The sequence below is a fragment of the Nansenia antarctica genome, assembly GCF_963989245.1.
Source record: "Nansenia antarctica genome assembly, chromosome: 16".
Lineage (NCBI taxonomy): Eukaryota > Metazoa > Chordata > Actinopteri > Argentiniformes > Microstomatidae > Nansenia > Nansenia antarctica.
In genome coordinates, this window is record NC_137686.1 from 22158624 (window position 1) to 22174636 (window position 16013).

At 40.5% G+C, this 16013-nt stretch overlaps 1 protein-coding gene across 1 annotated transcript in view; it reads right to left on the bottom strand.

Moving 5' to 3' along the window:
* The window catches only part of mllt3 (MLLT3 super elongation complex subunit), a 46226-nt gene that overhangs the window by 18745 nt on the left and 11468 nt on the right, over nucleotides 1-16013 (bottom strand). The window contains exons 2-3 of the mRNA XM_080546628.1: nucleotides 6132-6214; nucleotides 2589-2732 (exon numbers count right to left, since the gene is read on the bottom strand). Coding sequence (XP_080402754.1) covers nucleotides 2589-2732; nucleotides 6132-6214 — 227 coding nt within the window. The remainder of the gene's footprint in view (nucleotides 1-2588; nucleotides 2733-6131; nucleotides 6215-16013) is intronic.

A 16013-nucleotide genomic window follows, 5' to 3' on the forward strand; every position in this document is an offset into this window, starting at 1 on the left:
TGGAGGCAGGAGTTAGTAAACCTGATCAATGAATGATAGATATTTGAGATAATGAGAGATATTTTGAGAAAGATTTTTCTTTTTATACATCACGACAACTGCCAAAGGCCCCTGACCTGAGCTAGATTCTTCTTGCTACGACTGGTGAATTGATGATTTACTTGCTTAGTCAAATGTATCGATTGTAAGTCGCTTTGGAATAAGGCGTCTGCTAAATGCCAGACATTTAAATGTAAAAATGTATAAAAAACTCAAACATTTTGAGGTGGCTATTCACAAGAAGCATCTGCTGATCCGCAAAAAAGAGATCTCAGAAGACCTACGATCAAGCATTGTTGATTTACATAAAACTGGAAAGGGTTAAAGTAATCTCAAATAATTTAGATATCCATCAGTCCACAAGTTAGACAAATTGTCTATAAATGGAGACGATTTAGTACTGTGGCTACTCTCTCTAGAAGTGGGCGCCTAGCCAAGATGACTCCAAAGGCACAACGTAGAATGCTCAATGAGGTAAAAAAAAGAACCATAGAGTAACAGCTAAACGCTTGAAGGAATCATTGGATCTCTGTTGATGAGTCTACCATATGTAAAACATTGAAGAGGCATGGTGTCCATGGCAGGACACCACGGAGGAAGCCATTGCTCTCAAAAAAAAACATTGCTGCGCACCAAAGAGCGCCTTGACCCTCCACAACGCTACTGGGAAAATGTTTTGTGGACTGATGAAACTACGGTTGAATTGTTCGGGAAGAACATGCAGCACAGTATGGCGTAAAAAGGGCACCGCATAACAACATGAAAACATCACGTCAACAGTGAAGTATGGTGGAGGGAGCATTATGGGGGTGCTTTGCTGCCTCGGAGCCTGGACAGCTTGCCGTGGGGAAAATGAATTCCCCAAAGTTAATCAAGGTATCCTACAGGATTACAGGCTGTCCGCCAGCTGTCCGCCAGCTGAAGCCCAGTAGAAGTGGGGTGATGCAGCAGGACAATGATCCATCAAAGTAAATCTACTGCAGAATGGAGTGGCCCAGTCAGAGGCCAGACAGACCCAATAGAGATGCTGTGGAATGATCTCGAGAGAGCCGTTTACAACAGACATGCTAATATGGCTGAGCTGAAGCAGTTCTGTAAGGAAGAATGGTCCAAAATGGCGCACGTCTGATCTGCAGCAAACAGAAGCACTTGTTTGAGGTTATTGCTGCCAAAGGAGGTTCGACCAGTTATTCCAAGGGTTCACTTGGTCAATAAAGACATGAAAGATTATAATTGTTAGCGTATTATTAGCTTAAGCACATTGTGTTTGTCTATACTTAAGACTTAGATGAAGCCATGGCTGCCGGCAGTTCCCGGATACATCTTTATGCTGACGACACCATCTTATACTCAGCTGGCCCTTCTCTCCACTCTGCGGCTTCCACTCTCCAACTCAGTCTTACCTCTATCAAGCAGTCTTTCAATAATCTCTGTCTCCTCCTTCAACCAGGGAAACCATGTCCCAGCCCCCCCCAAGATCTCCTGTCTCTGAATTGGAGTTTGTCATGTCCTATACATACCTAGGCCTCTGGTTGGACTCATCTCTTTCTTTCACGACTCACATTAATAACCTTCAGGCCAAAGTCAAAGCTAGATTGGGCTTCCTGTTTCGCAACAAGGCATCCTTCACGCATTCCGCAAAACACACCCTTGTGAAGATGACCATACTTCCTATGCTGGACTACGGTGACACAATCTATAAAATGGCATCAAAGAGTGCCCTCAGGAAACTTGACACACTCCACCACTCAGCCATTCATTTTGCCACTGGTGCTCTGCACCCTTCACTACTCACCACTGCAATCTCTATAAACTGGTGGACTGGCCCTCCCTCCATATCAGGCGGCTTCTTCACTGGCTTCAATTAATCTATAAAAAAATCCTGGGAAAAACACCCCTCTACCTCTCATCTCTCCTGCACTTCTCACAACAGTTACCACTCAAGGTCGAGGGATCTCATCAAGCTCACCATCCCAAAAGCCTGCACTGTTTTCGGCGGCAACTCCTTCAGTTTTGCAGAACACAATCATCTTATCATTTTCAAAAATAAACTTCAGCAGGTCATAGTTGACTGTTGTTCCTGCGGATTTGCCCCCCCCCCCCCCACACACACACACTGCTCTCTTTCCACACACAGGTTAGTTGATTTTGTTTCTATTTATTTATCTTCACTGTCTTTGCCGTTCTCATGTATTGTATGTATTGTTCTATGTTGACCCTGAGTATTTCTGTTTATATGTATGTTTTTATTTTTGCCGGGGCCTTTGGTTAAATAAAGGTCAAAAATGTTTTTTAATAAAAGATCAGATCACATTTTATAACCAATAAGGTTAAATGTAGAAAACCAGGTAATTCCAAAGGGTTCACATACTTATTTCCCCCACTGTACTTTTTCTTGCCACTGTATCTTAACTTAACTATTGAAACAGTATGAAGCTTGAATTCAAATGTTTAGTTTATTGAATGCCATCATTGGATAATCCTGAACATTCATAGCTTCATACCCCTCTGGTCAGAGGACTCCCTCCCATCCCAACCCCATCTTGTACCCCTCCGCCTTTGAGCAGCTTCCTGCGAAACTCCTCCGTGGGGTTGTTGAAGGTGAGCTTCTCACAGCGCAGGTGATTGACAGGTGGGTGGCCGTCCAGGTGCAGGAACAGGTCGTAGTCAAAGCGCACTTTCTTAGGTTCTTCCTGAGGGGAGCAGTGGGCCACCCGTAAACATAGACCAGAAAAGTGAAAATTGCATGTTAATATATATATGTTAACCATCCATATTTCACAAAAAGAGTTTGCAAAATGTTCTTATTAAATTACTGAGAATTAACATTCAATAGTCAACATTCAAACATTAAATTCTTAAATAGTTTCTTCTTAAATAGTATACAAATGTGGTAACACTTTACAATAAGGATATATTAATAAACAGGATTTAATGCCATAGTAAACATGACTAAATGCATACACAGCCTTGTTCTTGCTTAATACGACTTAAGTCGTCGTCAGTGGCCATCGATATGCAGAAATTACGCAAATACAGCCGCGGAGCATTCTAGTGATTGCAAAATGATCAAAAATGTCTAGGTTTTAAATATTGTTGTTATTGTTCTCAATTTCACTGTGAGAATGTATTAAGTGCTGCGTATTACGTGAGAATGCTTGTTTACTAGTTGATTATCATTACTAAAAAAATAACACACTGCAAGAAATTAAGGGAACACTTCAAGGATATGCTTGATATAAGACCAGCTGCACGGTGCTGTGTGCACAAGTCCCACTAAAGGACGTCGGGCCCTCGTGGAGTCTGTTTTTGACAGTTTAGTCAGAAACATGAACACGAGCCACTGAGCCCACTGGAGGTCACTTTGTAGGGCTCTGGCAGTGCTCCTCCTGTTCCTCCTCGCACAAAGGAGCACAAATTGCGCCTTATTCCAAAGCTCTTTAAAACGTCCTCTCATTTACCCATTCAGACACCAATAGCAGCAAGCTACCATGCAAGGCGCTGGCCCGCTCTCTGGGAGCAATTAGGGGTTCGGTGTCTTGCCCAAGGACACCTCAACACTTGGATAGGAGGAGCCGGGGATCGAACCACCGACCTTGCGATCATTCGATGCCAGCTCCACCTCCTGAGGCACAGCTGGCCCATGGTTGGTTTCTGCTGGGTTGTTGCCCTTCTACGGCCCTGTCCAGCTCTCCTTGTGTAAGGGCCCGTCTCCTGGTATCTCCTCTAAGCTCTTGAGACTGTGCTGGGAGACACAGCAAACCTTCTTGTGACGGCACGTGTGGATGTGGCATCCTGGAGGAGCTGGACTACCTGTGCAACCTGAATGGGCTGCAGGTACTGCCTCATGCTACCAGTAGTGACGAGGGCACTAGCAAAATGCAAAACTTGAGAAAATCAGTCAGGAAGGAGAGAGAAATGGTCTGTGGCCAGCACCTGGAAAACCATTTCCTTGTCTTGCTGTTGCCTCTCCTGTCCACGCTTTCATTTGCACCAAAGCAGGTGACATTGATTAACAATCATTTATGCTTTCTAACTGGACAGATCGATGTGCCAGAAGTTTAATTCACTTGGTGTTATACTGTGATGATTACGTGTTCCCTTAATTTGTACACAATTATGTGAATATTTACAGCACCATAAATTGTGTTATTCTTGCACAATACACTGCACCCACCTAATCTGCCGTTGATGAGAATATCATAAACAAGTGGACATGTCCATCAGAATTGTAATGTTGATAGTGCAAAATATTGTGTGAAAGTGAAAATGTGGATATAATGATGAAGAAAAGTTATTGTTTCCACTTAGCAGTCTAAATGTTGAAGAGAGGTTGGTGGCGGCCTTCATTTTTGTTGCCGCTTTTGCCCCCCCCCAATTTAACGGTTGTTCCCCCCTGTGCCCCCAACCTGAAAATAATCAGAATCTGACCCTGTAACTATCTGTGTTTACTTCATAACATAAGTCAGACGACAGTTTTTGCCCTCTGACCCTGCTTTACTAGTGCTCCCCAGAGAGCAGCACACACTAGCCTTGCACGGGAGCGAGAGGGGAATCTTGGGAGTTGTAGGAATTGACTCAAATGGGCAATTTGGAACATGAGGATTGATCAGGGCATTCAAAAGCAAGAAATCTTGACTTAAGGGCTCTGCACACAGCGTGCGATTTCTGTTGCGCGTCAACATTCCATTTTGAAGTTTGAATGGAAGTCTATGAGAACATCGCATTTCAACACACACGGCCCCGATTTTAATCGCACGGCGAAAATTCGATTCCATTCATTTTGAATGGGACAAAGCACACGGCGTGCGAGTTTTGTCGCACTGTCAAATTTGTGCTTTTTCCCATTCAAAATGAATGGAATCGAATTTTCGCCGTGCGATTAAAATCGGGGCCGTGTGTGTTGAAATGCGATGTTCTCATAGACTTCCATTCAAACTTCAAAATGGAATGTTGACGCGCAACAGAAATCGCACGCTGTGTGCAGAGCCCTTCAGAGAACATTTTATAACAAGTTATTTTTGTGAATGTGTCTACGATTGACTAAAGAAAACAACAAATCCACAAGATGGAGGATCAATAGCATCAAGTTCCTGGGGGATCACATCACCAACGACCTCACCTGGGATGAACACACCAGCCAGGGGGTGAAAAAAGCACAACGTCGCCTCTTCCATCTCAGGCGGGCTGAAAAAGTTTGGCCCAGAGGCTGACAAAACAGCTATATGGAGAAATACAAAAGACTGCCACCAACCCCTAACCAACCCGATGCATACGACAAAATGAACATATTACGGTATTATAACTACTGCATTACTTTATATTGTATACCTTTGATCTAATTTACTACCGTATTGTATTATATTGCATATTTCACATGAAACTACGTTGGAAAGGGACCTCATTAATAAGGAGATAGCCTACTGACTCGTAAGGAGTTGCTTCAGTCAGACACCATGCAGAATTTCTCATCAATTGCACTTGTGACAATGTTGATTTTGAGTTTCATTCTAGTCAGTTTTTAGCCATGAACTCAGCTCTTTACATCCACAACGAAATGACCTCCCCCCTCACAGTGGTGTGTGTGTGTGTGTGTGTGTGTGTGTGTGTGTGTGTGTGTGTGTGTGTGTGTGTGTGTGTGCGTGCGCGCATGTGTGTGAGTGTGAACCAGCTCCTCCCTCTTGTGCTCTCACAACTGAGGAGGAAAAAAACTTTGCATTTCACATTCTCCCTCATCTACCAGGCTAATACAAGGCCAAAACAAAGCCTTTTTTATTTTAAAATAAATAAAAAAAACATTTGAGTACAGATTTTTCCTAATAGATTATGAGTCCAAATACAAGTACTGTTCACACCCCTAATTAATAGTGTAGCCATTATATATTACAATGATGTAAATGTTACATGTTAACTATGGCATCAATACATGTTAAATAATGCATCCTTATTGCAAACTGTTTCCCATAATTTACTAATGATCCCATCCAATGTGTGTGATTTGATCATGAATTTGGTTTTAAGTCAAACGTTACAGACAGGCAACTTAGGTAAACAAAGCAGGGTAAACAGGTCAGATAAAGAGTTAAATGTACCTTGTTTCTGAAGTAAACTTCAATGGGCAAGATAAAGCCTGCGTACCCACACTCCTCCACTTTATAAGGTGGATCCTTGCACACTGAAATAAAAAAAGATGGAATATTAGCAATTCACTCAATGTAGTTTGCTGTGTTCACTCAACAGATTGAAGTGTGTGTACTATGAAAAACAATAAAAACATTTGACAAGGTTCAACTCATGATGACATCCAAACTGAATGTCACGTCAAGACAGCGTCATTGAGCATGCATTGGAAACATGTCTTATGACATACCATGATAGCCAATGTCATTTTCTCAGGTAGGCAACAATTGCTAGCGGTAACCAGTGTTATGACATCTGTGATGACTCATGTTGCATAACCAGTACATCAAGGTCCATAGTAATGTCATATGCATTGCATTAACATTAAAGGGACAGTTCACTATTTTACCACTTACAGTCAGATGGTTTGAATGTAGTCTATGGACCAGGAAAAACTGTAATCTATGGTTCAGACGTGTTTAAATAGCCAATAACTTTAGCTAACTTAAGCCACCACTACCAAAACAACTATGGGAATGATCGGGCCAAATAACCTCAAAATGAACTCTGACTTGGTTTGAAGTTATTTTGAGTTGATCTCAAATGTTTTCCCTGTTCATTTCCATTGTTTACTTTCTTAAGCAGTGGCTAAAGTTAGCTGAAATGAGTAGTAGCTATGTCAAAACAACTCTGAAATCAGGGGAGTATGAACTTTTATTATTAGTATTATTTATTTTTTCAGACAACACACATCTAGGCAGACAAGCTTACAACAAGGACAGACAAGACAAGGAAAACAAATAACTACATAAAATAACAACGATAAGACAAAACACAACAGCAACCTAAAAGGACGTTACGCAAAAGCAAAAACAATGGTAAATAAAAAACATATGCCAATAATCAAGCAATGTGTGCAAATGGTGTGCTGTGTGTGTGTGCATTACCACCAACAACAACCGGGTAAATGTAAGACTTCATATATAAATCAAAAGATATGTGGGTTTCAAATAACTTAATTAGTAACATTGTCATTGACTCTCTTCCATATAAGATCAAAAAGGGGACCACACTTCAAAAACGAGCTCTCCATCTTAAGACGAACCAGAGTTTAAAATGTTTTTAAAATAAACTATAACTAACTATACTTTAATTATGTCCAAAGACTCTGGGGAACAGTGAGGATGAGTTTACTTTCCTTGCCTGGTCCATATTTAGGTTCAAATAATCTTTCCATGGTTGGAAGGAAAAAAGCATGTCCATGTCCTCTTTCAGCTTTTCTTTAAGAGGTGTATAATTACATTTACATAGTTTATGTAACACTGGAGAGATAAAAATACCAAGTGAAACCTTCATTTGTACATGTGGGAAGGGTTAGGGTAATAACAAATAAACTGATAAGGTATTCAGTTTATCAACATTTGTGGGATTAAGTGGACAAAGAATAGATTTGGATAAATTGATTTTGGAATGGATTGGTCTAAATTTGACATAAATAATAAAGTAACGTCTGCATAATTTCACTGGCTGCTCAGTCACTGTTTGATTGATGTTCCCCTTCTTTCAGATGTGGACTTATATTTGATGGGGCAAAGAAGTTTTGTTAAGATCATGAGGCATTTATAACAAATTGTAGAATCACTGTCTGTGTTTCTGGTTCCCAGCAAGTATGCCATCAATGCCATCAATCTTGCAATCTAACCGAAGTGATTGTGCGAAGGGTTCGATCACCAGTGCAAATAAGAGTGGCGATAGCGGAAACCCTTGTCGGGTGGCCCTCGCTAAATTAATCTTTTTAGAAAGGAGACCATTGGTAAGAACCTGTGCTGTCTGTAAAGTATACAGAGTTTTTATACAATTAATGAATTAATTTGAGCCAAAGGCACAAAAAAAAACTCCAATCTACCCAGTCAGATGCCTTCTCTGTTTTCCATCCCTGTTGGCATAATCAATTATATTTACCAGTCTGTCTGTCTGTGGGATACAAAATTAGTACGGCTTTGACTGAGCCGACAAATTCAAATGATTAAACCCTATCCTTTTTGCAAACCTGCTCAAACACTTTCCACAAGCAATGCTGAAAAATGCACTTCAAATAAATAAATACAAAACTCTGGTATTTGAGCTCCCGAAAACAGAGACCACATAGTAATATTTAGTGTCATCCGCTGTAATCCCTTGCAGCGTGATTGCCAGAACTCTGGTACTCTCCCATAACTTCGGTAATTTCAGAGTCTGCGTTCACCATGGTGGAAAAAAATAAAACGAGTCAGGGTCACCACTGTACAAGTCTGAGCGAACAAAGGATACAGAGACTTCGGTTGCAGTGAATACACAGAGTGTCAGAGTTTTAATCTAAGTTTCTTTTAGCAAACCAAGTATAGCATAACAGTCAACACATCCGTCCATTAAATCCTGTGTGAATCCCCCGTACGTCACGACAGAGACTCAGCCTTCAAGGGCCCGCACCCAATTCCCACCATACAAACATACTGGTAAATTATTAGCGTCTCAGAGTCGCGTCCGCTACAGTATAGCAATTCATGACGGTTTTGACTCAAAAACCCCGGTTCATGGTGTAACTGTGAAACCGCCCAACCCTACCATAAATACCATATAAATTCCTCTCCATAAAGACAAAAGCTTTCGAGGGAAAATTATATAGGCCTATAGAAAGGGAATTATAGAAGGGAGGGAGTGTACTTCAACATTTGTAGGACTTTTTAGGATGGAGAAAATTAAACTTAATGCACCTTTAAGTGTATGAGACAATAAAACTAAAACAGCCATTACAAAACCAATGAAACATACAGTAGCTCTCACAGGCTCTCATTAGACAAGGGCATGATTTCCACAATTCATCTGACACATACCAGAAATGGTGTCTTAAATTAGATAGAAACCTCAATGTTTGGGAGCCCTTTAGGAAGTGTCTTTTGTTCCAACCAGGCATTTCAGGACAAACAACCTGTACTTAAGGTCAGGTGGCCCCCATGGAGACACCTGTTTGTTGGTCTCCGTCCCTGAGGACTAAATAATACAGCAAGAGTGCCAATTAGTCTGTGCAGCATCTGAACAGTCTGTGTGTGTAACAGATTGTAGAGCACCTTAAGGGAAATTCAAGATGAAACACCACTAGTACTCTTCCACCTTTTTCTTTTGCTTTCATCAATCTTAACACATCTAAATAAATAAAGCGAATAAAGCAAAAATCGTTAATTTGTGAAGCTGTTTCGGAGACACACACACAGACAGTGATTCTACAATAATATTAGGTATAAATGCCTCATGAGCTTAACAAAACTTCTTTACCCCAGCATATCTAAAATATAAGTCTGAAAATGGGGAGAAAGAAGGGGAACATCAATCAAACAGTGACTGAGCAGCCAGTGAAATTATGCACTCTGTTACCATGGTGATCAATTTCAAAGCTGCATTTAGCTGCTAGCTATCTTTGTGTATTATTTGTAATTATTCATAATTTGTAATGTTTTATTATGCTATTTGGCCATTGCAATAGCTGAAACAGTTTGATAGTTTATATTTATATCAACAACTTACTTTGATTAGAAATTGTTTTAGTTATTAAGTGTTAGTATGTATGCAAATAGTATTTCAAATAACTTCCTATTTACCTATACATCCCTAATTTTTCTCATTGACAACTGTTTCGAAACATTTTAATTTGTTGGAATAGTTAACCAGCCCTCATATTTTCAGAGCCAAATGCAGCTACAGGAAGTCATTTCTCATATGATACCAGGGAAGAACCCCACCCCCTTTAGGGGATTAAAATGACCAACCCCTTGGCTAGGGGCCACGCCATCCAAAATCCAATAATTCTGCACAAATATTGTGGGTTGTGATCAACTGTGTGACTGGGTCAGGTTAAATGACAGGCAACTAAAAGGTTCCATTCACTGTAGCGCATTTATGTACACGGGGTGACAATAAGATAAGCAGCAGCATCACACAAAAACGTTAATATTTGGCCTCCAGAAGTTAAAGATACATTTTATAAGGTAACAAAACATCCATGTAATACATCAATAAAAAGGAAGGCAGAAGTATGTATATAATCAACTACAGTGTAGCAACAAAGTGAGCCTAAAATTAACTCACTGATTTGAAGCTAAAAGATCCACACAGAGGGCAATATATTGTCTGTTACTATCAGATAAATCAAATGACCGCACCAGGGAGTTCCATCTTGGCTGTGGTTCCCTAGTTTAAGTTGAAAAGGTCACTGTACATGTGAAGGAGTGACTGGAGGAGTTGGAAGGTACACAATACATTAATTGACCTGTTGCAGGAACTTTGCCAAAGCTTACAGCGGGTTTGGTAAAGAAACAGAGGCCAAGCTTTTTATCGAGCAGGCCTCATTCCTCTTCTCTCTCCGCCCGCCTCCCCCGGATCAAGCTGAGATACCCATCGTAGAACAATGCCAGTCACAATGCATTTGCCCTTTCCACAGAGACTGGTTTGTAATGAGGCATAGCTGGATGTCTTAATCTAACCAACAAAAAAAAAGTAAAATAAAATCTCCAAGACATCTCGCAGCCAAATCATTCCGCTCATGAAAATCTTTTGATGAGATTTTGTTCTCACCCCCATTGAACTCATCTCTAATTGAATTTAAAATGTTATTTATGAATCTAAGTTGTTGAAATTGCAATTAACTAATATATTGGCCCATCATCATGTACCGTACATTCTGCTGAGGACGCCCCATCAACAGATGTTTGTGTTAATGTGACTCCCTCCCTAAGTAGGAAATGTGTTTACAAGGGGTCCAGACTAGCACTCAAGAACATATTTCAACTACCAAGGGAAATATGGTTTTACTAAAGGTAAGGTAGTGGAACAGGTTTACATAGAGATGTGCCCAAATATATTCCGTGAGACGATGTGGCAATCTTGCGAGCTGCATTTGTGCCTCTACGGAGCGTGGCATTGCTAGATGTGGTAAGACACGCTTGGGCTGGTTTTCTAGAACGAATGCAATGATTGAGATTGTATGCCCCACATGAACTTCAAATGTGAATATTCAATTCAAAATATCCCAAATATCTTTTTTCAAACATTCTTTCGGCAGCACGTCTTCACAACTACTGCAGCAGCAGCATTTCAGGTATGGCTCTGTTGCGATGGCAGTATGAACCTTTTAAACACTGGCCCACTGTAGCTTGCTCGTAGATCCCTCTATACAACCACTCCTCTACGGATTAAAGAAAACACAAACTGAACACAATGACATCTTCCTTCAACTCTTCATCCTATGCACAACCTGGGTCCTAGCCAGACTGACCTCGGAACTGACTTCCTTGATAGGTAGGGATGGGAATCACGAACCGGTTCCAGGTGAGAACCGGTAACAAATTGTTCAATGCATCGGAAGCGTACATGCAAACAAAAAAGTCCCAAAATGTTTGGGATGAAGGGGAAGTCTACTCTATGCAGGTCTTCATATGACCAGGCATCATCAAACCACTCATCTATTCTAATTTGGCAAAGCTGCGGCCTACCTGAAATAACAAACCATTTGCGAAATAATGAAATTGGTTTGCTGATAATTGGTCTTCTTAATTACAACAGACCAGTGCTCCCCCCCTAACTACAGCTTCTGCTTTCTTCTACACTATTGACTGCTGTAGAAGCCTATGAGCAGGCCTCAGTCCCAATCTGATTACAGATTACCTCATAAAACCATGATACCTTGATTATTCAGTTGGAAGGTTAACATTGGATATCATACAGTCAACATTTCTTACCATGAAAGATACCTAGTATCAGATGTACTCTTGAACACAGGGTTCTCCATTTTCTAAATCAATTCCACCCTTGTACAGGATTCCTTTCAAATAATATAATTTTAGGAAAGTATGTAGCAGGGCTGGAACGGTAATCATATTTAAAAAAGGACCAATCAAATCAAATGAATCAAAATCAGCATTTTTGATTACATCCAAAGTAACTATGAATGAATGAATGAATGGTCTTTATTGTCATTGATATAGTACAGGTACCATACAACGACATTTGGGGGGGGGGGGCTCCCCTGGTGATAGGAAAAAAAACTAAAAACAAGGGAAAAGAGCTGGATTTACATAAATAAAGGCTATGTACACTATCCACTATACTATACAGATAAAACACTGTTCTGTACTCTATGCTATGCTATACATATCCTAACATTTCCTACCTCTGAACCTTATGTACCCGAGGGTTGTCATATTGCACATAGTATTATTGCACATTCATTTAAAGTGTCGCAGTTTGCAGGTTTGAAATGACACAAAATGCAATTTTATTATATTTTTACAGATTAGATGTTCAGTTGTTCTGAACTCACATTTTGTATTGCGTGTCCTACTGTCCACTTGTGGTATTACACAATTGATATTGTTGTTTTTAGACAACATTTTTAATAGTCAACAGTTTTTAGACAACACACAATCATCGGTCATACTTCTTCACATGATTTCAGTGTTTTCCATTGTTATATGGGCTATGAAAGCTGTTCCTGTGAGCTGTTCCTCAGTTATTGATTGTCTTTTAGGGACCCTTGCCGCAAATTAGTTTTTTGTTTGTGCACTTTCATTTGTTCCCCCCCCCCGATTTTTTGTATACAATTATTGGGGGAGGACATTTTTTTAATATTGGAGGGAACGTGTCCCCCACCCCCAATTACACCTATGATCTATCAAACTCTCAATCACCTCCTCCACCTATAACGATTCCCTCAAACTGTGCACCCTCTGATCCTCCCAATTTGCTCCAACCTGGCACGTTAATCTGATGAGGATGCAAGCAGCATTTAACAGGGTCTTAACCTCATGACAAGGTCACAGGCTCAAACGGCTGTCTGAGAATGATGACATACCACTCACCGCAACTTTTACCAAGTCATTTGGGTGTCTTTCCGGGTAAGAGAAGAACAATTGTGCACTCTAGGGTTCGTGATCTCAGTCTTGAAATTAACTGTGCAAGCTTCGCCTCGCTGACATCAGAGCGTGAGGATTTGGACTCTATGGATGATTTTTCTGAATGCAAGGGGTCAGACGCCCGGAGTGAGTAGCCGATAGCTTTTTGGTTAGGGGTTAGGGGTTTGTTAGGGGTTGGGAGTAGGGGTGGGCATCGACGATCGATAATTGATCGATAAGGATCTTGGTCGATCACAAAATAAAACATTTGGTCGATCACAAAAAAAAAAAAAAAATTTTTTTTTTTTTTTTTGTGATCGACCAAATGTTTTATTTTGTGATCGACCAAGATCCTTATCGATCAATTATCGATCGTCGATGCCCACCCCTAGTTGGGAGGAGAACTGGTGACACATGCTATGTAAAGGCCATTGCACCAGTTAGAGTTCAGTGAGCCGATGCGTCTGATCAGATTGGTGTGCTTGGGGTTTCCGCTGGTTAAGGTCGAAAGGTTGTGATGGTTTGAAATTCAGTTCACAGCTTGAGCCCAGGGCCATTCCTTTACCCTCGTCCCTGGTACTGAAAGTATAACACTAACCTTGGGCGTCTCCTTAAGTCTTGTGTGTGCGCGCCTTTAGATACGATCACTATGTTTTTGCTTTTGTAGAAATTAGCTTGGTTCACTTCATTTAGCTAAATAACGTATAGGTACATGGATGTAGTGACGGATGGCCCATCACAAATGGCTCAGGAGGTAGAGCCAGCGTCTAATGATCGCAAAGTCAGCAGTTCGATCTCCAGCTGGCCACGTGTCGAGGTGTCCTTGGGCAGGACACATATTCCTCCCAATAAGCGAGTCGGCACCTTGCATGGTAGCTCGCTGCCATCGGTGTGTGAATGCGTGTGTGAATGAGAGGCCATTGTAAAAGCGCTGCTTTGGAATAAGGCGCTATAAGTGCAGTCCATTTACAAATATTTGCACAGTGTATTAGTGTATTATTAATTTACTTGTTGAGCAGTCAGCAAGCCAGGAATCAGTCATGACCGGGGCACTCTTGTGCTAATCAAAGGCCTGCCACAACAGTTTGCTGCCAATTTGCTCTTGTTATCCACTGCCTAGTTGATCAGTGGAGACGATGAAATAGCACACTCTTCAAACAAACAAACATGCTACACAGGGAGGGTGGAGGAACCAGATTGCTTATCAAAGGAAGTACTGTGCCAAATGGATTAGTTAGACTCAAAACACATACAGTAGGTATGACACCACACCTACAACATGGGAGACACTACAGAAAGGGAGATGGGTTTGGTTTTTTTAGACTCAAGAGGTTTACAGTCCCTGGAGCAAGAGGTTGTCATGGCAGCAGCTTGCTGACAGACAAACACACTCAGAGAGAGAGAGAGAGAGAGAGAGAGAGAGAAAATAAGTTGGACTACACAGTATGACCAACACCAACCTAAATGTCAATTTATAAATACAACAGATATATCTTAGTCAAAATGACAGACTGAATCAAAAAAAGAGCCAAAATTAACACTGTAGAGCCCATATAAATATTCATATGAAAAATTCCCATTGAGTTTTAAATGACGGTAATGACAGACAATTAACAGTGCAATTAATAATGAAGTGGTTGAGTGGGTCAGCCAGAACGAACTGGTATTAAAAACATACAAGACAGAACTTTACATAACATTTTGGGTTAAATGTTGACTGTACGGTTCATTATATAATGTTAATTAATGTCTTCTCATTAGACCACACAGTCCTTTGTTTAGGTCGACACATTTAAAAAAAAAAAAAGCTTTTGCTCAGGGGGGTGGAGAGGTTCTGGAAGTTCTATACAATCTCTTTAAATATAAAGAAAACGAAGGTCATGTTGAGGTGCACTACAAGTAAGAGGCAAACGCAACCTGGATAACAAAAGTAGGGAAGTGGCTGACACAAGGTACTGAGTGGATAGTTGTTTCTGTCATGACATATGTAAAAACTTACTTGAATGAATGAATGGTCTTTATTGTCATTGATATAGTACAGGTACCATACAACGAAATTTGGGAGGGGGGGCTCCCCTGGTGCTAGGAAAAAAAAACTAAAAACAAGAAGGGAAAAGAGCTGGTTTACATAAATAAAGGCTATGTACACTATCCACTATACTATACTATACTATACAAATAAAACACTGTGCTGTACTCTATGCTATGCTATATCTATTCTAACATTTCCTATCTCTGAACCTTATACTTAAACAGATAACACAAGTGTAAGCCCCTGTAATTCCTGAAATTATAATTAGATAACAACTTCATTCACTACAGAAATAGAATAAAAATTATATTTTATGAAGAGTACACATTTGTGATGGATTCTACCCTGCAAAACCTCAATAATCCTTCAGAAATGTCCCGTTTGTATATGTGCATTGTGCACTGCAGAGCTGGCTTTTTGCATGTAGTCAGTTGGAAAACCAAATAAATAAGACTAGCATCTGCATTGCTATAGCTTTTCCAAACATTCTTCAGCATTAACTGCAAAGTACCGGAGAGACTACTACCTTGAATTCTTGTATTAATTGAATAGGCCACTAGATTCAGCTTGTGGACATGCAGTGAAAACCGCTGAGGAAAACCTAACTGCTGTTACTGGGTGCACTCGCTTGATGTGCTGCCTGGGCCAGATGGAGTAAAAACAGAAATAAAAAAAGAAATAAAATAAAACAGAAATAAGGCCAAAATAAAACATTTGATAGCGTTTATATTAAGAGGCTATTAAGGATCTGATCTTAAGAGGCAGCAATAATAGTTAAATGTATTGACATCAAGGTAAGAGCGGAAGAGACAACAAAGCCATCAATCAGGAAAAGCAGGCAGTTGCCATGGCCCCCAGTCTCACCCACCCAGACAGAGTGGAATAAAACAAAGGCCTGG